This window comes from Engystomops pustulosus, chromosome 3, assembly GCF_040894005.1.
Source record: "Engystomops pustulosus chromosome 3, aEngPut4.maternal, whole genome shotgun sequence".
NCBI lineage: Eukaryota > Metazoa > Chordata > Amphibia > Anura > Leptodactylidae > Engystomops > Engystomops pustulosus.
This window is the reverse complement of record NC_092413.1, coordinates 23363116-23386746: the sequence shown is the minus strand read 5'-3', so window position 1 is coordinate 23386746 and position 23631 is coordinate 23363116. Positions and strand designations below refer to the sequence as shown.

General features: G+C 42.0%; 1 protein-coding gene across 1 annotated transcript in view; it reads left to right on the top strand.

Moving 5' to 3' along the window:
• The window catches only part of PRKCE (protein kinase C epsilon), a 279710-nt gene that overhangs the window by 233717 nt on the left and 22362 nt on the right, over positions 1–23631 (top strand). Inside the window, exons 12-13 of the mRNA XM_072140293.1 lie at positions 13483–13621; positions 14362–14550. Coding sequence (XP_071996394.1) covers positions 13483–13621; positions 14362–14550 — 328 coding nt within the window. The remainder of the gene's footprint in view (positions 1–13482; positions 13622–14361; positions 14551–23631) is intronic.

The following is a 23631-nucleotide window of genomic DNA, read 5'->3' as shown; positions in this document are numbered from 1 at the left end:
TTATTGGCTAGCACTACAGCCCTGCAGCGCTGGGGACCTGGGTTTGAGTCCCAGGGTAAACATCTTAAAAGAATTTGTATGTTCTCTCCGTTTTTTGGGTGGGGGTCCTCCGGTTTCCTACCAGACTCCAATTCATACAGATTGTGAGCCCCATTGGGGACAGAGAACAATTTGGCAAACTCTGTGCAGTGCTGCGTAATCTGTGTGCATTATATAAATAAAGATGTATTATTATTATTAATATTATTATTATTACTCTTCGGGTGAAGTTTGAAATATTCTTTCAAGAATATCCCATCTTTACTTAACTCAGTAGTCTTGTATCTAGTGACTCATCTCAGGCAAAAGATGACTCTTGTATGCTCATTTGCATATGACTTTGGAGTAAACTTTTTTTTATAGAAAAACTTTCAATATGAGGAGTAACAGTGTTTCTGGTCAATATGTGATTTGTAATCTACATCTTCTAGGAGATTTTCGCCCTCCAATCTTTATCTGTAGTTTTATGTCCTCTCTGTGCTGGTGGGTGGAGAACATAGCTGCTGCGACTCTCTGCTCCCCCTCCCTTCTCCATAGACTTCTATGTAATCTGACACGTCAATGAGCCTCTTGCCAGCAAGATGGAATTCAACAGAAATTTCAGAGTAAAAAAGCTGATTAGGATGGAGAATTATATTATAGGAAAGACTGGCAAGACTCTTTTAAGACATATTATAAGGTTTCTTGTAAGTTTTGACCTACATGTGATACACTTGAAATCTCTGCTATAGATCATGTATGTTTGGTCTCCGGGACTGACTTAGATCTAGATGGTTGACTTATGTAATGTACACAACAATCCCTAGCCTATGTCACAGCCAGTGCCATGTACAGACACATCCAACAAAGCAGAATTATGTCACCGTCCTTCAGCAAAATCATCCAAGTGCGACGTCACATGAAAGGGAAGAGCCATCTCCTTGTTTGCAGAAACGCATCCTGATCCAAAGACATAATTTATGGCTCTTGAGTTGGCACAATGGAGTTTCCTGTCCTAATCCCAGCATTTTGTTTAAAGTCTCGCGTGTGATTAGGAGTGAGCTAATTTCATGGCGTTACATAAGCGGATTTCTATGTTCTATGTCATTCACACATAATACACATCACCCGCAAAAATAAACCTAACATTAATATCAGGAAGACAAACTAAAGCTTAGGCCATCATAATGCTACTTTATTAGACTGTACATAGTAATAACATTGTTGGGGGTGTCTCGCCCGCTGTGTCCCTAATGGGATCCTCAAATTGGACACTTTAATGGGCCTCGGTAGCAACCAGCAGAAGTTAATATAGCAGTGTGGATGGTACCTGCGGGGCCTAAGGTTTCTATGGGGCCCATGGTCACCCACCACGTTTGATACTGACTTTCCTGTAGTAGCTGCCTCTCGACACATATATAAAAGAGCCCTTCCAGGACCTTTAAAGCTCCTACAAAGTTACTTGCAGAACTGAAAACGGACAGAAGGCACCCAACCGTTATCCAAGAAACTTGGTTGTTATATTGTGTATAGTCAGGATATGTCATTTATATAGAGGTCATTGTACAGGGAGGGGGAGGCGATAAGCTGTGACATCATCTATTGTCAGTAGTGATGTAATGATGGGTCACTGTTATCTATATAGAGGTCATTGTACAGGGAGGAGGAGGAGATAAGCTGTGACATCATCTATTGTCAGTAGTGATGTAATGATGGATCAGTGTTATCTATATGGAGGTCATTGTACAGGGAGGGGGAGGAGATAAGCTGTGACATCATCTATTGTCAGTAGTGATGTAATGATGGGTCAATGTTATCTATATAGAGGTCATTGTACAGGGAGGGGGAGGAGATAAGCTGTGACATCATCTATTGTCAGTAGTGTTGTAATGATTGGTCAGTGTTATCTATATAGAGGTCATTGTACAGGGAGGAGGAGATAAGCTGTGACATCATCTATTGTCAGTAGTGATGTAATGATGGGTCAGTGTTATCTATATAAAGGTCATTGTACAGGGAGGGGGAGGAGATAAGCTGTGACATAATCTATTGTCAGTAGTGATGTAATGATGGGTCAGTGTTATCTGTATAGAGGACATTGTACGGGGAGGGGGAGGAGATAAGCAGTGACATCATCTATTGTCAGTAGTGATGTAATAATGGGTCGGTGTTCTCTATATAGAGGTCATAGTACAGGGAGGAGGGGATAAGCTGTGACATCAACTATTGTCAGTAGTGATGTAATGATTGGTCAGTGTTATCTATATAGAGGTCATTGTACAGGGAGGAGAAGATAAGCTGTGACATCATCTATTGTCAGTAGTGATGTAATGATGGGTCAGTGTTATCTATATAGAGGTCATTGTACAGGGAGGGGGAGGAGATAAGCTGTGACATCATCTATTGTCAGTAGTGATGTAATGATGGGTCAGTGTTATCTATATAGAGGTCATTGTACAGGGAGGAGGAGATAAGCTGTGACATCATCTATTGTCAGTAGTGATGTAATGATGGGTCAGTGTTATCTATATAGAGGTCATTGTACAGGGAGGGGGAGGAGATAAGCTGTGACATCATCTATTGTCAGTAGTGTTGTAATGATTGGTCAGTATTATCTATCTAGAGGTCATTGTACAGGGAGGAGGAGATAAGCAGTGACATCATCTATTGTCAGTAGTGATGTAATGATGGGTCAGTGTTATATATATAGCGGTCATTGTACAGAGAGGGGTGGAGATAAGCTGTGACATCATCTATTGTCAGTAGTGATGTAATGATAGGTCAGTGTTATCTATAAAGCGGTCATTGTACAGAGAGGGGTGGAGATAAGCTGTGACATCATCTATTATCAGTAGTGATGTAATGATGGGTCAGTGTTATCTATATAGAGGTCATTGTACAGGGAGGAGGGGATAAGCTGTGACATCATCTATTGTCAGTAGTGATGTAATGATGGGTCAGTGTTATCTATATAGAGGTCATTGTACAGGGAGGGGGAGGAGATAAGCTGTGACATCATCTATTGTCAGTAGTGATGTAATGATGGGTCAGTGTTATCTATATAGCAGTCATTGTACAGGGAGGAGGAGATAAGCTGTAACATCATCTATTGTCAGTAGTGATGTAATGATGGGTCAGTGTTATCTACATAGCGGTCATTGTACAGAGAGGGGTGGAGATAAGCTGTGACATCATCTATTGTCAGTAGTGATGTAATGATAGGTCAGTGTTATCTATAAAGCGGTCATTGTACAGAGAGTGGTGGAGATAAGCTGTGACATCATCTATTATCAGTAGTGATGTAATGATGGGTCAGTGTTATCTATATAGAGGTCATTGTACAGAGAGGGGGAGGAGATAAGCTGTGACATCATCTATTGTCAGTAGTGATGTAATGATGGGTCAGTGTTATCTATATTGAGGTCATTGTACAGGGAGGGGGAGGAGATAAGCTGTGACATCATCTATTGTCAGTAGTGATGTAATGATGGGTCAGTGTTATCTATATTGAGGTCATTGTACAGGGAGGGGGAGGAGATAAGCTGTGACATCATCTATTGTCAGTAGTGATGTAATGATGGGTCAGTGTTATCTATATAGAGGTCATTGTACAGGGAGGCGACGGAGGAGATAAGCTGTGACATCATCTATTGTCAGTAGTGATGTAATGATAGGTCAGTATTATCTATATAGAGGTCATTGTACAGGGAGGGGGAGGAGATAAGCAGTGACATCATCTATTGTCAGTAGTGATGTAATGATGGGTCAGTGTTATCTATATAGAGATCATTGCACAGGAGGGGGAGGAGATAAGCAGTGACATCATCTATTGTCAGTTGTGATGTAATGATGGGTCAGTGTTATCTATATAGAGGTCATTGTACAGGGAGGGGGAGGAGATAAGCTGTGACATCATCTATTGTCAGTAGTGATGTAATGATGGGTCAGTGTTATCTATATAGAGGTCATTGTACAGGGAGGGGGAGGAGATAAGCTGTGACATCATCTATTGTCAGTAGTGATGTAATGATGGGTCAGTGCTATCTATATAGAGATCATTGCACAGGAGGGGGAGGAGATAAGCTGTGACATAATCTATTGTCAGTAGTGATGTAATGATGGGTCAGTGTTATCTATATAGAGGTAGTGATGTAATGATGGGTCAAGTACTAAAAAGTCATAACGTAATTTAGACACCTTCCCTGTACCACACCCTGTGATACCTTTCTGTCACTTCCAGGGGGTAGAATCCCCCTTCTATTCTTGGTATGGTGGTGCCTTCTATAGACTAAAATCTTATATCCTGTAAGTTTTCCTTTAAAACTCATTTGGAAGTGATGCAAATCGTTAACTGATATGAGAAATCATAATATTTAACTTAGCTGAACCTCGGTGCACACAGGAGGCCTGGGGGGAAGATGACATCACCGGGAGCTTGTTGACATTTTTGTAGCATTCAACCATCAAGACTTGATCTGACTCGAAGGCTCCTTGTGCCATTGGTTCCTCCTTTCATCTCGTAGTTTTATCTAATAAATGATTTTACTGGAGCGGATTTACTGGACCTTCCCGTTCATAGTTCACTGCCGATTGGACAAGGGCCGGTTTATTTTTTGCTTTTTTTTTAATATATTGGGGCTTTTTTGTCCTTTTATGTTTTTTTGTGCCATTGAGACTGTAAACGTGCGGGAAAAAGTATCATGTGGGATCAAATGCGATAAGACATTCAAATGACCAGCATAAACTCTTACAGGAGATTGCATGGCCTCCACGGAGGGGAACATGTTCATAAATGCACGTACCAGGCTTCACTCCCATATACTGCAAGGTCTATGACGACTCTTCTTTCTGGACCCCTCAGGATCGCTTATAAATCATAACTTATAGATGCTCTGATCTGAACGTGAACCTAACCCTTAAACAAACCTCTCATGAATCAAGAAATCTAGACCTAATCTGACTTAAAGGAAACCTACCACCACGGATCTACCTATTAGGGTAGGCAGGTGCATCTAACGAATGTAAGGATGGCCTTGATATGCAAATCTTCTAAAGAGGCTATTGGGGCGTGGAGTAGCTGGAGTTGAGGCTACACGGTGCGGCTACTCCACGCCCCAGTAGCCTCTTTGATCCTCCTACCAGATATCTTAAGCATGAAGCTACAAGGAGCTGCGCGCACTCGTCCGCGAAACCGGAGTTCTGCGCATGCGCGATAGCTCCAGCTTCAGAGCCAAGAACGTGCAGCCACTGGCCTGTGTTCTGCGCATGCGTAGTACTCTGGCTTAGCGGACGAGTGCACGTATCTCCTTGTAGCTAAAGATATCCCTTAGGAAGATCAAAGAGGCTACTGAGGCGTGGGGTAGCAGCGCAGTGTAGCCTCAGCTCCAGCTACTCCACATCCCAGTAGCCTCTTTAGAAAATTGGCATGTCAAGGCCATGAAACTTTGGTGGGACTAAAGGATTTGCGCTAAAAAGGGCTATCCTTACATTTGTTAGATGCACCTACCACCGGATCTACCTTGATAGTTAGGTCCATGGTGGTAGGTTTTAGCAGCTTGTCCCTCTGCATTCCCTCCGTAATTCTTACTTGCTGGCAGGGGGAGACTGGCTGCTATGATGTCTCCCATACACTGCATACAATAAGTAGATAAGAATCTACTCCATAACCCAAATGTAAAGACGGTAACAGGCCCATATATGACATTATAGATCTTTACTGATGGGAATAAAGCACTCGGGGTAATTTAGAAGTTGTCCCAAATTGGGTTGAACAATATGGTTCGATCACAAGAACAGGTATCCTGTTATCACTAATTGAAGGAGTGGCAAGGCATGTGTCCTGCCTCTCCATCCAATACTGTGGGAGCATCAGAAATTGCAGAGCACAGCGCTCATGTATCTCTTGCACAGACAGAGTGCCGGAGATTTCCGAGTTCTCAGATCACCGATTTCCAGAGTTTAATGGAGCAGCTGAACACATGCTTTACCTGTCGCTCCATCAATTAGTGACATCGGCATCATGTTCTAGTGATAAGTGGTTCAGCTTCCGATTAAATTTTTATTCCCTATCCCTTGAATAGGAGAACACTAAAACTTGGGACACCTTCTTTAAAGGGATTCTTCAGTCATAGCGAGTTAGGCCCTATCCTGTACAAAGGCCTAACTTGCTGATCGGATCTCGAGAACGGGGTCTATTGTACACATGTTACGCTTGAGATGTAGAGAACAGCCGGTCGTGCATCCACTGGCTGATCTAGTTATCTATATGGGGCTGATTGACAAGTACAGCGCTCAATTATCTCCATCAGTGCAATAGAGATGCATAGAGCAGCCGGCACATGCGCGACTTACTGCTCTGGTCATCAACAGGGTTACAGCAGACCCCCGTTATTGAGATCTGTGGTGGTCTCATCACTGAAACCCCCACAATCAGCAAGTTAGGCCTTATCCTGTCGACAGGACCTACCTTGCTATGACTAGAGAACCCCTTTAAGTGTAACAGTCTCTATCTGTGTCCTTATTTCTCCTGTTGCTCCCTCGCCATTGTTTCCCCTCCCCTCTCCGTAGACTGTTTTATAATCTGAGCCCAGTCTATCTTACTGTACCAAGACAGATTCAGCAGATATTTCAGTGTAGGAAACAAATTGTAATTTAGGTGTTAGGGGAATTGAAAGAACGTTATTATTATTGATATATTAAATTCAAGTACTTTATAAAAGTTTTTTTTTGTAATATTAATCTGTGTAAAGTTTGTTGAAAGTATAATGAACATTTAAGGACCAACGAGGACTTTTATGTAGAATAGGAATAGTCCGACAGATTTCCTTACAGTTTAATCTGGACACAGATATGTAATATTTCACTTAGCGCTGCTCTGCCTGTGTAATATAACTATGCTGTCTTATGAACCAAGACAATTAGATGAACATTGGGAAAGGGCTGGGAACTTGGATGGAGACAAATAAAAAATAAATGTATACAAGATACAATAAGTTGTGATGATTCCCTGTAAGGCATGTAGCATCAGTGTCCGTAGTCTGCTGCCTCTTGTAATAACCACTCAGCAAATGTAATGGAAGTTTTGATAAGTCAGTGTAATATAGAAGGCAATGTTCTAGGATTAGAGCAGTATTACTAGCAATGGACTTAATATCCAGCAGGGGGCACTGTGATGGTTCATCCTATGATGTCTGTTTTTTTTGTAGTTTTACTGTATTCGTAAAGCGTTGCAAACTCCTATTCAGTTTGCGGTTTCTGGGAAATGAGGGACACGCAATAACAGAGAACATGGTGGTCAGTGATTGGCTGTAGAGGTTATATGGTTCTGTAACATCAGGAAAATCAACAAAGAGTAAAGGACTACCATTGGAGAAGAGAGAGTGTGTGGGCGGAGTAATCGGGACTCTCACTGTAAATCTCTGTGTGTCGGCAGAGTAATTAGGACTCCTATTGTGAATCACTGTGAGTAGTAGGGGTAATCAGGACTCTGAATGTCAATTAATGTGTGTAGGTGGAGTAATCAGGATTCTCACTGTGAATTAGCATGAATGGACAGAGTAATTAGGACTCCTAGTGGGAATCACTTTGAGTGAGAGGGATAATCAGAAATCTCCTTGTCAATCCCTGTGTAAGGACGGGGTAATCAGGACCCTCACTGCTAATCACTGTGTGTGCGTGGAGTAATCAGGAGTCTCGCTGTCAATCACTGTGTATGGGCGGGGTAATCAGGACTCTCACTGCCAATCACTGTGTGTGGGTGGAGTAATCAGGACTTGCACTATCATTCACTGTGTCTGGGTGGAGTAATCAGGACTTTCACTGTCAATCACTGTGAGGGTGGAGTAATCAGGACTCTCAATGTCAATCAATGTGTGTGGGCAGAGTTATCAGGACTCTCACTGCCAATCACTTTGTGTGGGTGGAGTAATCAGGAATTTCACTGTCAAACACTATGTGTGGGTGGAGTAATCAGGACTTGCACTATCATTCACTGTGTCTGGGTGGAGTAATCAGGACTTTCACTGTCAATCACTGTGAGGGTGGAGTAATCGGGGCTCTCAATGTCAATCAATGTATGTGGGCAGAGTTATCAGGACTCTCACTGCCAATCACTGTGTGTGGGTGGAGTAATCAGGAATTTCACTGTCAAACACTATGTGTGGGTGGAGTAATCAGGAATCTCCCTGTCAATCACTATGTGTGGGTGGAGTAATCAGGAGTCTCACTGTCAATCACTGTGGGTGGAGTAATCAGGACTCTCACTGCCAATCACTGTGTGTGGGTGGAGTAATCTGGACTCTCACTGCCAATCACTGTGTGTGGGAGGGGTAATCAGGACTCTCACTGCCAATCATTGTGCGTGAGCGGTGTGATCAGGACACTGATTGTTACATATCATGATACATGTGGAGCTCAGCTTCTCTCCCTCATCCTGCTCCCTGATGGAGTAAAGTGGGTTTAGAAAATCTAGATGACAACCTATCTAAAAGTGGGAAAAGTGATTGTATAGTTTTTATTGTGTTAGTTTGTTCCATATCTGATAGAATCCGGGATAAGAGATGTCTGATATGGTAGTGTCTCGTGCTGGGTTTGTGTGTATTTCAGCACATCGACAAGTCTCGTGGTAGGAAATGAACTGTGCCGGCAGGTGTCCCATTCATCCGTCTCCTCGTACTGTAAGACTCGGCTCTGTCAAAGATGCTGCTTTGAGCTCCATCACACAGAAAAGCCAATGTGTCCCGTCTCATCATTTCTGCATTTGCTCAGGCACAAAAGGTCAAAGCTTTTGCCAATGTCTGCCTTGCCAAGATAAAGGGGACCACAGAGGATTAAACACTGGGTTATAGTATTTAGCATCTTATTTTATGTTGGTTAAAACAATTAGAGAAATTGTTCATCAAGGGGTCAGTGTTATCTATATAGAGGTCATTGTACAGGGAGGAGGAGATAAGCTGTGACATCATCTATTGTCAGCAGTGATGTAATGATGGGTCAGTGTTATCTATATAGAGGTCATTGTACAGGGAGGAGGAGATAAGCTGTGACATCATCTATTGTCAGTAGTGATGTAATGATGGGTCAGTGTTATCTATATAGAGGTCATTGTACAGGGAGGAGGAGATAAGCTGTGACATCATCTATTGTCAGTAGTGATGTAATGATTGGTCAGTGTTATCTATATAGAGGTCATTGTACAGGGAGGGGGAGGAGATAAGCTGTGACATCATCTATTGTCAGTAGTGATGTAATGATGGGTCAGTGTTATCTATATAGAGGTCATTGTACAGGGAGGGGGAGGAGATAAGCTGTGACATCATCTATTGTCAGTAGTGATGTAATGATGGGTCAGTGTTATCTATATAGAGGTCATTGTACAGGGAGGAGGCGGAGATAAGCTGTGACATCATCTATTGTCAGTAGTGATGTAATGATGGGTCAGCGTTATCCATATAGAGGACATTGTATAGGGAGGGGGAGGGATAAGCTGTGACATCATCTATTGTCAGTAGTGATGTAATGATGGGTCAGTGTTATCTATATAGAGGTCATTGTACAGGGAGGGGAGGAGATAAGCTGTGACATCATCTATTGTCAGTAGTGATGTAATGATGGGTCAGTGTTATCTATATAGAGGACATTGTATAGGAAGGAGGAGGAGATTAGCTGTGACATCATCTATTGTCAGTAGTGATGTAATGATGGGTCAGTGTTATCTATATAGAGGTCATTGTACAGGGAGGGGGGAGGAGATAAGCTGTGACATCATCTATTGTCAGTAATGATGTAATGAGGGGTCAGTGTTATCTATAAAGAGGTCATTGTACAGGGAGGAGGAGGAAATAAGCTGCGACCTCATCTATTGTCAGTAGTGATGTAATGATCGGTCAGTGTTATCTATATAGAGGTCATTGTACAGGGAGAAGGAGATAAGCTGTGACATCATCTATTGTCAGTAGTGATGTAATGATGGGTCAGTGTTATCTATATAGAGGTCATTGTACAGGGAGGGGGAGGAGATAAGCTGTGACATCATCTATTGTCAGTAGTGATGTAATGATGGGTCAGTATTATCTATATAGAGGTCATTGTACAGGGAGGGGGAGTAGATAAGCTGTGACATCATCTATTGTCAGTAATGATGTAATGAGGGGTCAGTGTTATCTATATAGAGGACATTGTACAGGGAGGGGGAGGGGATAAGCTGTGACATCATCTATTGTCAGTAGTGATGTAATGATGGGTCAGTATTATCTATGTAGAGGTCATTGTACAGGGAGGGGGAGTAGATAAGCTGTGACATCATCTATTGTCAGTAGTGATGTAATGATGGGTCAGTGTTATCTATATAGAGGACATTGTACAGGGAGGGGGAGGGGATAAGCTGTGACATCATCTATTGTCAGTAGTGATGTAATGATGGGTCAGTGTTATCTATATAGAGGTCATTGTACAGGGGGGAGGAGGAGATAAGCTGTGACATCTATTGTCAGTAGTGATGTAATGATGGGTCAGTGTTATCTATATAGAGGTCATTGTACAGGGAGGGGGAGGAGATAAGCTGTGACATCATCTATTGTCAGTAATGATGTAATGATGGGTCAGTGTTATCTATATAGAGGTCATTGTACAGGGGGGAGGAGGAGATAAGCTGTGACATCATCTATTGTCAGTAGTGATGTAATGATGGGTCAGTGTTATCTATATAGAGGTCATTGTACAGGGAGAGGGAGGAGATAAGCTGTGACATCATCTTTTGTCATTAGTGATGTAATGATGGGTCAGTGTTATCTATATAGAGGTCATTGTACAGGGAGGGGGAGGAGATAAGCTGTGACATCATCTATTGGCAGTAGTGATGTAATGATGGGTCAGTGTTATCTATATAGAGGTCATTGTACAGGGAGGGGGAGGAGATAAGCTGTGACATCATCTATTGGCAGTAGTGATGTAATGATAGGTCAGTGTTATCTATATATAGAGGTCATTGTACAGGGAGGAGGAGATAAGCTGTGACATCATCTATTGTCAGTAGTGATGTAATGAGGGGTCAGTGTTATCTATATAGAGGTCATTGTACAGGGAGGGGGAGGAGATAAGCTGTGACATCATCTATTGTCAGTAGTGATGTAATGATGGGTCAGTGTTATCTATATAGAGGTCATTGTACAGGGAGGGGGGAGGAGATAAGCTGTGACATCATCTATTGTCAGTAATGATGTAATGAGGGGTCAGTGTTATCTATATAGAGGTCATTGTACAGGAAGGGGGAGGAGATAAGCTGTGACATCATCTATTGTCAGTAGTGATGTAATGATAGGTCAGTGTTATCTATATATAGAGGTCATTGTACAGGGAGGAGGAGATAAGCTGTGACATCATCTATTGTCAGTAGTGATGTAATGAGGGGTCAGTGTTATCTATATAGAGGTCATTGTACAGGGAGGGGGAGGAGATAAGCTGTGACATTATCTATTGTCAGTAGTGATGTAATGATGGGTCAGTGTTATCTATATAGAGGTCATTGTACAGGGAGGGGGGAGGAGATAAGCTGTGACATCATCTATTGTCAGTAATGATGTAATGAGGGGTCAGTGTTATCTATATAGAGGTCATTGTACAGGGAGGAGGAGGAGATCAGCTGTGACATCATCTATTGTCAGTAGTGATGTAATGATGGGTCAGTGTTATCTATATAGAGGTCATTGTACAGGGAGGAGGAGGAGATAAGCTGTGACATCATCTATTGTCAGTAGTGATGTAATGATGGGTCCGTGTTATCTATATAGAGGTTATTGTACAGGGAGGAGGAGGAGATAAGCTGTGGCATCATCTATTGTCAGTAGTGATGTAATGATTGGTCAGTGTTATCTATATAGAGGTCATTGTACAGGGAGGAGGAGATAAGCTGTGACATCATCTATTGTCAGTAGTGATGTAATGATGGGTCAGTGTTATCTATATAGAGGTCATTGTACAGGGAGGGGGAGGAGATAAGCTGTGACATTATCTATTGTCAGTAGTGATGTAATGATTGGTCAGTGTTATCTATATAGAGGTCATTGTACAGGGAGGGGGAGGGGATAAGCTGTGACATCATCTATTGTCAGTAGTGATGTAATGATTGGTCAGTGTTATCTATATAGAGGCCATTGTACAGGGAGGGGGAGGAGATAAGCTGTGACATCATATATTGTCAGTAGTGATGTAATGATGGGTCAGTGTTATCTATATAGAGGCCATTGTACAGGGAGGGGGAGGAGATAAGCTGTGACATCATCTATTGTCAGTAGTGATGTAATGATGGGTCAGTGTTATCTATATAGAGGCCATTGTACAGGGAGGGGGAGGAGATAAGCTGTGACATCATCTATTGTCAGTAGTGATGTAATGATGGGTCAGTGTTATCTATATAGAGGTCATTGTACAGGGAGAGGGAGGAGATAAGCTGTGACATCATCTATTGTCAGTAGTGATGTAATGATGGGTCAGTGTTATCTATATAGAGGCCATTGTACAGGGAGGGGGAGGAGATAAGCTGTGATGTTGTCTAGTCTGTTATCTAAATGTTAAGTCATTTATGATGATAACACTGCTAAGAAGAGATTCCCAGAAAAATGAAGTGGATTGATTTTCTTTAAGCATGGATGCCTGTAGGATTTTAATTTTTTTTTTGTAAATATTAAAAATGGAAAATGAAAAAAAAATTCACAAACCTTTCTTAAAAACTTGTTGCTTTCGCAGGACACATTCCCTTTAAAGGCATTTAGTAAATACAGGCAGTCCCCGGGTTACATACAAGATAGGGACTGTAGGTTTGTTCTTAAGTTGAATTTGTATGTAAGTCGAAACTGTATATTTTATCATTGTAGTTCCCGACAATTTTTTTTTTTTGCCCCAGTGACAATTGGAGTTTCAAATATTTTTTGCTGTAATAGGACCAAGAATTATCAATAAAGCTTCATTGCAGACAATTTTAAGCTGATTATTGCAATCTGGGACTATTTTAAAGCATCCAGAGAGCTTCACCAGAGGTCACAGTGGGCAGAGGGGTCCGTCTGTAACTATGGGTTGTCTGTAAGTCGGGTGTCCTTAAGTAGGGGACCGCCTGTACTTGAGATAATAATATAATACTTCACCACTTATTTGAATCTTGTATTGTGCAGTGCCCGGCTGTAGATTTATTTATTCAAATCCAGGAGTAGAATGGGAATGAAGTTCTAATTAAAGATGCTCCAAAATCTCTATTTTTATGGGAAATGGTAGTTTTGTTTGTTTTTTCAAAAAAGGTCAAAACTTTGCCAACTCGAAGTTACGGTGAAATGAAATATTTGAGGCAAATGCTGTGTGTCAGTTCCAGTAATTTGTGATGGTAATAAATAATGTTTGTTTTTTTATTCGCTAAACAAAGGATATCAAATTTTTGACTTTGTGTGAATCACCCATTGTTACCTATTCTGTCTGCAGGGATCTTAAACTGGACAATATCCTCTTGGACGCAGAGGGCCACTGTAAATTGGCCGACTTTGGGATGTGTAAAGAGGGAATTTTGAACGGCGTAACTACAACAACCTTCTGTGGTACACCAGACTACATCGCTCCAGAGGTAGGTACTGAACACGGGAAGTTCTCCATATACATAAGGTAGTGGAGGTGACCTGAGGACATAGTTGAATTCAGCTATAAATGTGTCCATGAGTAAAGTCAACTAAATCCCATTGGTCAGGTCAACCACCAATTAAACCATAGGTCAACCTATGTACAGTAGGTAGGTCCAATACAATTTACAGTGTAATGTCAATGTTCTCTTTCCAAATATTACAGGAATTAAGGTATGGTCCCTCAATGGACTGGTGGGTGCTGGGTGCCTTGATGTATGCGATGATGACAGGTCAACCAGCTTTGAGGCTGACGGTGAAGATGACCTCTTTGACCTATCATCATCATCAACCATCCTGGTGCCAACTCCCATCATGATAATGGGTAAAGAAGGATTGGACATGTTGAATTCTAGTATTCCCATCCTTTGTTCTCATGGTCATGTTCCACTGAATAGACATACACGTCTAGTGTGTACTCGGCTTGTGGGAGTAGAAGGAGTAGAAGTTGTCGGGATGATCATTAGTCCATTTCTGAGATAAAATATATTGGAGCTCTAAAAATATTTAGCTTATGGAGTTTTTTTTTTACCAATTTTAGCCCCAACCAGTAGGACCATTACCTCTATGAGGAGAACACAACGGTCACCATTAGACATCTATTCCTCCACCTCTTCTGAAGTCCCCCCTATGTACTGTAGATAGGTCCAGTACAACTGACAGCATCATATCAATGTTCTTGTTCCAGATATTACAGGAATTAGAGTATGGGCCCTCGGTGGATTGGTGGGCGCTGGGTGTCTTGATGTATGAGATGATGGCTGGTCAACCACCATTTGAGGCCGATAATGAAGATGACCTCTTTGAATCCATCCTTCACGATGATGTCCTCTACCCTGTGTGGCTGAGTAAGGAAGCAGTCAGCATTTTGAAAGCCGTAAGTCTTGCATTACAATTTTTTTGATTTAATTTTTTTTCCCAAAAACTGAAATTGACTAATAGAGAGCAGGCACCCTCTGGGAGTTCACATGCAGGTCATAGTGGCACTGGTTGGAGAATGGAGCCTGGGATAAATTACACTTCTTGTGGGAAAGGAACATAATGTTTGTGTTCTGTGCAGTTGTATGAAGTATGAAGCACAGCGCTGGAGGATTGTATGAAACGGGAAAATTCTACAAAGTCGATCTCTGTTATCTACTTGACGCTTTACAGCTTGCTGTGCCCTTGCCAAGCTGGAAACTCAGTAAATGGTATGAATAAGCTCCTGTTATAGTAGTCGCCATGACTTAAAGACCAAGAACTGTCTTTGTTTTTTGGTCAACGCATCCAACTTTTCAAAAAAGATGGCCCTACTATTAGGGTTGGCTCCAGGTTTCAGTAGGCCCCTGGGTGACAGAGCCTCTGTGGGCCCCTTTGCAGTAAACTCATGTGGTGCTCAAAATTCTGAAACTAGAACTGTATCCTGTTCCCCCTAGTTTATCATACTAATCAACCCCTCATGGGTACTTTATATAAGCCCCCTCACGCCATATGGATTTATTAGATACATTCCCCCTCAACTCCATGGATTCCCTATGTACAGCCTTATGTACGTTCCCCCAGCAGCTCTGGGCCCCGGCATTTGCCCAGTGCTGGCGCCGGCCCTGCCTACTATGCAAGGGCATAGTAACCCTTTTTTTTTCTACATCCCTGTAGAAAATTAAAGTCATACCACTAGACACCATGTACCCCTCTCAGTAGTGTAACTTGAAAGATGGAGCTAATATCTTTATTGTATACATTATTTGTGATTGACACACGACTCAGGTCAAAGCTCTAGGGTTTCAGCTGTCACATTAGTCACTCAACCCTTAAGTCAATAGGCTCCAAAAGACATTTTGATCTTTAGCAGTTTAAGTAAATCATAAATCCTTCCATATTTCTCAACACTGAGATTTATAATGCATAGACTCAAGACAATCATAAAAAGGGGGGCACCGGTTATGTCATTTAATGTGCCACACTCCGTAATAAGAGCCTGCACTATGTCTTACACTTAAAAACTAAACAGTTCTGCCAGCTCACCTGGGACACAGTGGATTGATGGGGAGGTAAACTCAAGCTCGGATATTGCCTGCTTCACAGGAGGCACTTCAATCAAGGAAAAAAGGAGGAAATCTGGCTCAAAAGTGAACTCCAATCCATGTAGATAAAATTGAAGAAACTTTATTGAAGATTAAGCAGTTAACATCATAAAAGGGTTGGCATGGATAGCAAATAGTAGTGCCTACGCGTTTCGGATAAACGCTATATCCTTGTTCATGGCTAGCGAAAGTTGTAATGGCTAACTTCATATACTGACATCAGATGTAGTCACATGAATAAGGATATAGAGTTTATCCGAAACGCGTAGGCACTAAGAGACTTTTTTTGCTGTCCATGCCAACCCTTTTATGATGTTAACTGCTTAATCTTCAATAAAGTTTCTTCGATTTTATCTACATGGATTGGAGTTCACTTTTGAGCCGGATTTCCTCCTTTTTTCCTTGATGTCTTAGACTTACTCCATTACCTGCAGTGTCAAAGTCATAATAGAAGTTGGGGAAGGCAGGACTGAACATTGTCATCATCAAAGTATATGAAAATTAGCTTCAATTTTCACCACTTCCCAAAACTTTCCAATTTCTCTCTTTTTTTTTTAATGTCATGTTGAACACTGGGTTCATGGGTCAAAATCAGCATCTGCTTATTCCATCCCACATCAAATAGAAGGATTGAGTGAGACTTAGAAGCATCATAAATCGGTCCGGGATTTGTGCATCACTTGATTTATTCAGGAATAATAAATTTAGCAAATTCATTTCTGTTCCTGGAAATATTGAATCCAAGTCGTGAATCAGACCCGCTCTGGGTTCTCACAGGATGGGTCTGCTGATGATTATCCATCAGGGAAATGAGTTCACCATTTACCATGAAATTCGTAATGATAACATGCGCAATATTTTGACATGCTTCCAGTCGATATCCACTATACAGTAGGTAAATTCGAGTTTCAGGTTCTTGGATGGGATTTGGTTAAGTGTCAGGTTCTTTGCCGTTCCTTCCCCTTGTAGCAGAGTAGCAGCCGGTAAACTCACGATGGATAATCCCCTACCACTAAGTCCTGTGGGAAACCAGCCTCAGAGCTTAGACTAATGGATAGATATTACACCTGCTCCTTGTTATCTTGTGAATCCAAAAATGTGGTGGCCTATCACTAGAAGACCCCTAGGACCCCACATATCCTGAAAATGAAGTGGTCTCTGTACTGATTTAATGTTGTGTGCCCCTCACTGATTTTCTTCCTAGAGCCCTCCGTGCAGGTGACTGCAGTCTGGCTCTATTCAAATGAAAAGGATTGCAGCCCCCTCATTTTCAGGAGTACAGGGGTCTTGTGGGTCTCAACCTAAGGTAAAAATAGTGTATCCTTTTAAAATGAAAACCCTTTAAATGCAATTATTTGTAAGTCTCACATTACAGTGGTAGGTTTACCCTTGGGATGTGATATCCATACTGATCCCTGGGACAAACACAATAATCTGTCATTCCCTGTTCTTTGAAAATCACTTTTCAGCTTTGCTGTGTAGACTGGGGTAGATTCAGTGAACCATCTCATTAAATAGCGAGGAATTAAAGGTTCATACACAGTAGTCTGACGGTTTATGGCTTTTGTAGCTCACTATTCAGCTTTGCTGTGTAGACTGGGGTAGAGTCAAAAGAGGCATCTCAGTAGAGGACAAGCAATTAAATGACATAGAATAACTCATTTGTACTACTACTGAGTTATACACAGTAGTCTGATGTTACCTGTTCATTGACGCTCACTTTTCAGCTATGCTGTGTAGGCTGGGGCAGAATCAGTGAGCCATCTTATTAAAGATCAAGGAATTAAATTTTAGGAAGTAGCCTAGTTGTACCCCTGGGTTATACACAGTAGTCTGAGGGTTTATTGCTTTTGTAGATCACTTTTCAGCTTTGCTGTATAGACTGGGATAGAGTCAAAAGAGACATCTCAGTAGAGGAATTAAATGACTTAGAATTACTTATTTGTCATGCACAGTAGTCTGATGTTAAGTGTTCATTGAAGCTCACTTTTCTGCTCTGCTGTGTAGACTGGGACTGAGTCAGTAAAGTCATCTCAGTTTAGACTAAGTAATTAAATGACATATAATTATTTGGGGCTTAAATAAGGCAAGTTATCTATGCACTATACAGTGTTCTTAGTGATCACTTTCTTTCCTATTACCTCCCATTCACTGTAGCTGTCAGAATGTATAAGCACTCACTGACAACCTTTAGGTTAGCAAAAACTACATACTACAGAGTCTAGGCTTATTTCTCTTTTTTGGCCTCTCCATTTGATATTTGCACGTACATCTCAGTCCTATGGATTGGAGGACCTTAAGTCAAACTCTCTTCACTTGAGTTTCCATTCCCTTGTCTTCCAAGGTTGTAACTAATAACAGTGTGTGCAATGTCTGAGAAGACAAAAGCACACAAGGAACCTGGAAGAGGCGGGGTCTAAATAGTGGCCCGCTATTGGCCTGTGTGATATCTACGCCCCCGAGGAGCTATTGAGTTTAAAAATATGTTATTTAAATTCAGGGTAAAGGTTCCGTTGTTCGTAAATGTCAGATATTCTCACGGCGTCGTAACAACTGATAGAAGAGAGAAGAAAGGTGTGGACAGAATAACACAGTAATGATGCACGGAGCATGTAAACAGGAGGATTATTTCAGGATTTAAAGCCATTGAATATTTAGGACTCCTGGGGTTTGGTTGTAAGCCAAAACACAATGTCATCTCCAGGCTTGTGAAATTTCTCCTTATCTGGGAAATATAAGGTCAATTTTATTTTTAAGCTCTTAATTCTTATTTACCGAGTGAGAAAAACCTCAAATCTGAGTAAATAAATGTAATAATTGGACGAAACTAGTTATAATTGTTGCTTTAAGTAAACCATTGTATATATTATGTTACAGACTTCTGTTTATTTAAAATATAGTTTACTATATACGGTATTACGATTTACGGTATTAATGTATGTTCGGATAGGTATTAAAAGTAATGTGAAAATAAGTTAAGTGCATGATGTATAGGGGGTTGTAAGAAAATAGAGATACTTTATGGGGCAGATTTACTTACCCGGTCCAGTCGCAATCCAGCGGTGCGTTCTCCGACGCTGATTTGGGTCCGGCCGGGATTCACTAAGGTTCGTTCGCCGATATCCACTAGGTGTCACTGTTGCGCCGAGGTCCGCTGGAGTTCACCGGAGTCCCCCTTCTATTTCTTGGTGCAGGTAAGTGCGTGTCAAGCGACACTTTTTAAAAAAAAAAATACAGCGATTTTTCCGAATCCGTCGGGTTCTCCGACGGCCACGGCCCCCCGATTTCCATTGCATGCATGGCGGCACCAAAGCTCCACAATCCAATCACGTGCGCCAAAAACCCGGGGAAATTCAGTGCAAATCGGAAAAATTTGGGAAACCCGACGAAAAAAAAGCGATTCGGTCCCTTAGTAAATGACCCCCGATGTCTCATAATAATATAGTAGACAAGGTGGAATTAAAACACAAGGCCAATAAGTCTGATTTCGAAACGTGGAATGTTGATCCATAAGAAGTCTAAAAAGACGGGAGACAAAAAAGAAAGCGCTCTTAGGCTTCTTGTTCACAGCCGTGTGTTACCCGGGCCATAACCTGGATGTAGCTCATGACCAGTTGGAGGAGGGAGGGGAGTGAGTGCTCCTCACCCATCCTCTCTCCATAGAAAGCCAATCAGCCATAATACAGCAAAATATAACAGATGTGTCCCAGTTTACTTTATTTAGAAAGTCTTGTGGTCACAGCATATTTTGGTGCACCAGGGCCCCTCTTTCAAGGGTCCAGGACTGCCGAAAAATCCTGCAAGTTTGATGCTGATTAGCCCACAGTGGGCCAAAAAATGACTTCATGACCCCAAAAATGACATTCAGAATACATCTCTGGATCAACGTCCCATCCACAGAATCTGGTGCCGATAATATGTGATATTTTTTACATTTCAAACTTGTCTGGTGTCTCTTGTACTGCACCTGCTCTTACAGTAAAGAATTCTGTCTATAATGATGAGGAAACCATCTTTACACTAGGTATATAGTATGAAGTTGCTATAATAATCAGAACATAAGACGGGTCTTCACAGACTTATTTAACCCCCTACAAATAGTTAGAGGAAATCTATCATCCAAAATCCATCATGATAAATCAGGACCACTCCCAGGCACCGTAACTGCAGTGACCATCTTATATTTGTTATCCATGGCCTCCTTCCTTCTAAAATAAACTTGTTGCAATTATGCTAATGATCCTCAGGGGCTCTGGGTGTATTACCATAAGCACCTCAATGCTGTAGCTTCACAGATTGTTACACTGTCTGCCCTGCTCACTCAGTACTTCCCCTTTCTTCCGCCTGGTGTAATGTAACTGCAGCAGAGGAAGTTTCAGCACACAGTGGGAGAGAGGAAGTGCTCCTGTACAGTGTAACAGCATGGGAAGCTGCAGCATGGTGGGGCACTGGTAACACCCCTGGAGCCCTTCAGGCTCATTAGCATGATTGGTTAAAGTTGATTTTCGAAGGAAGGAGGCCATGGATAACAAATATAAGAAGATTCCCACAGTCACGTTGCCTGGATCTATGAGTAATGTCCCTGGTTTGTTATGATGGATTTTGATGGTAGATTTCCTATAATAATAATACAATTTGGATACATATTGTCATGTACTTTATGCAGTGCCATCCTTGGGGGTGTGTACAATTATGTTTTAACACTGTCCAATCATTTTCGCTGTGTAAGGACACACCCCTTTGAAAAACAGGGGGCGGCTACACCTACCTGCAATTTATTTTGACATTTTCAGTAGCAACGACAGAGGGACGGTCCAATGTGTCGTGATCCGGTTTGTTATTTCATGTAGATGACAGACATTTACTAGAAACTCATATTAGGGAAATCGCAAGATTCGCTTATTCTAACACTTTGATCAGATTAACGGTCAACATAAATAATTGAGCTTCGTAGGATAAAACGCCTAGAAATTCATTGTCTCCCAATTATTAATAGCAGAGGAGCTGCTGGCTCTGTGATCCGAGTCACATAGGCCGGTTCTGTTGTTGTGCTCTACAGGAAAGGCAGCGGAAGCTCCGAGGCGTCTGTGCAGTTTACTGGAGAATGTTAACAAGGGATTAGACTTGGAACACTCGGTTTCCTTACATTGTGCTCGCAGACACTGGTTTCACTTACTTCAGCCAGAAACAAGTCGTTCAAGGCGGAATTTTTTTCGATTTTTTTCGAAATTCAATGTAAAATTGTATTTGACGCAATCCTGCTCGATCCTGCATATAAATTCCAGACCCTGTTTTTCATGGGATTTACCATCCAAGAGGCACCATTTTAGTAAGTGGTGCCAAATTGATGAAAATTTATGACATAAATTGCTAATCCTGAACGTAGTTGGTGCTTGTGGGTGCTGTGGGTGCTGGTTGTATGATCTACAGCAGGGGTCCCCAAACTTTTTACATAGAGGGCCATTCACGGTCCCTCTCAGACCGTTGAAGGGCCGGACTAAAGTTAAAAAATAAAAAAAAAATAAGAAATTCCTCTGTACACTGCACATATCCTATACTGCTCCTTCATCATTAATTATTTCCTATGCTTCCCCCCACCACTTATTATTTCCTATACTGCCCCTCCATCATTAATTATTCCCTATACTGCCCCTCCATCAATTATTTCTCATACTGCCCCTCCATCATTAATTATTCCCTATACTGCCCCTCCATCATTAATTATTCCCTATACTGCCCCTCCATCATTAATTATTCCCTATACTGCCCCTCCATCATTAATTATTCCCTATACTGCCCCTCCTTCCTTAATTATTCCCTATACTGCCCCTCCATCCTTAATTGTTCCCTATACTGCCCCTCCATCATTAATTATTCCCTATACTGCCCCTCCATCATTAATTGTTCCCTATACTGCCCCTCCATCCTTAATTGTTCCCTATACTGCCCCTCCATCATTAATTATTCCCTATACTGCCCCTCCATCATTAATTATTCCCTATACTGCCCCTCCTTCCTTAATTATTCCCTATACTGCCCCTCCATCCTTAATTGTTCCCTATACTGCCCCTCCATCATTAATTATTCCCTATACTGCCCCTCCATCATTAATTGTTCCCTATACTGCCCCTCCATCATTAATTGTTCCCTATACTGCCCCTCCATCATTAATTATTCCCTATACTGCCCCTCCATCATTAATTGTTCCCTATACTGCCCCTCCATCCTTAATTGTTCCCTATACTGCCCCTCCATCATTAATTATTCCCTATACTGCCCCTCCATCATTAATTATTCCCTATACTGCCCCTCCATCATTAATTATTCCCTATACTGCCCCTCCATCATTAATTGTTCCCTATACTGCCCCTCCATCATTAATTATTCCCTATACTGCCCCTCCATCATTAATTGTTCCCTATACTGCCCCTCCATCATTAATTGTTCCCTATACTGCCCCTCCATCATTAATTATTCCCTATACTGCCCCTCCATCATTAATTATTCCCTATACTGCCCCTCCATCATTAATTATTCCCTATACTGCCCCTTCATCATTAATTATTCCCTATACTGCCCCTCCATCATTAATTGTTCCCTATACTGCCCCTCCATCATTAATTGTTCCCTATACTGCCCCTCCATCATTAATTGTTCCCTATACTGCCCCTCCATCATTAATTGTTCCCTATACTGCCCCTCCATCATTAATTATTCCCTATACTGCCCCTCCATCATTAATTATTCCCTATACTGCCCCTTCATCATGAATTATTCCCTATACTGCCCCTCCATCATTAATTATTCCTTATACTGCCCCACCATCATTAATTATTCCCTATACTGCCCCTCCACCATTAATTATTCCCTATACTGCCCCTCCATCATTAATTGTTCCCTATACTGCCCCTCCATCATTAATTATTCCCTATACTGCCCCTCCATCATTAATTATTCCCTATACTGCTCCTCCATTATTAATTATTCCCTATACTGCCCTATACTATATTTAAGGCCCCCATAATTAATTCTTTTTTTATATCCGGGCCCCCCGGCCGCCAAAATATATTTGCTGCTGGTTTAAAAAAAAAAATCCTATACTCACCTCTGGCAGCGGCTCCCGAGTCTTCTATCTTCGGGCTGCTGTCGGCCGGGAAGGGGTGCGCGGCCGCGTGATGACGTCATCGCGCGGCCGCACACTCAGGTTCACGGAGCGATGTGCGCCGGGGTCGTCTTCCGGCCACATCGCTCCACCTGTAATAATAGTGCTCGAGCGGCCGTATCGGCCGCGTCGAGCACTATTCAGTGACGGGCAGGAGCTTCCTGTCCGGACGGACAGAGGCTCCTGCCTGACTGCCGCGACTTGCCGGGGGCCTCAGCAGGAGCCGCTGGCGCTCCATGGGGCCGGATAAAAACGGTCCGCGGGCCGCATGTGGCCCGCGGGCCGTAGTTTGGGGACCACTGATCTACAGTCATGGCCGTAAGTTTTGAGAATGACACAAATCTTATATTGTCACATGATCTGTTTCCCTCTGGTTTGTCAGATGTTTTTATCACATACAGAAATACAAGTGCAATCATATTATGAGTAACAAAAGCTTTTATTGGCAGTGAGAATGAGTTACTGCAGCGAGTCAGTATTTGCAGTGTTGCCGCTTCTTCTTCAGGACCTCTGCAATTCTCCCTGGCAGCTCTCAATCATCTTCTGGACCCAATCCTGACTGATAGCCGTCCATTCCTGCACAATCACTGCTGCATTTTGTCACAATTTAAAAATGAACTGTCACCATAATTGTACCCCATCACACCAGTGATAGCTGCTGTTATAGTCCTCCCCATATCACCTAAAATTATCTGCCACTGAGGCTCTGTACCCACAGCCATTTCTCTGATAT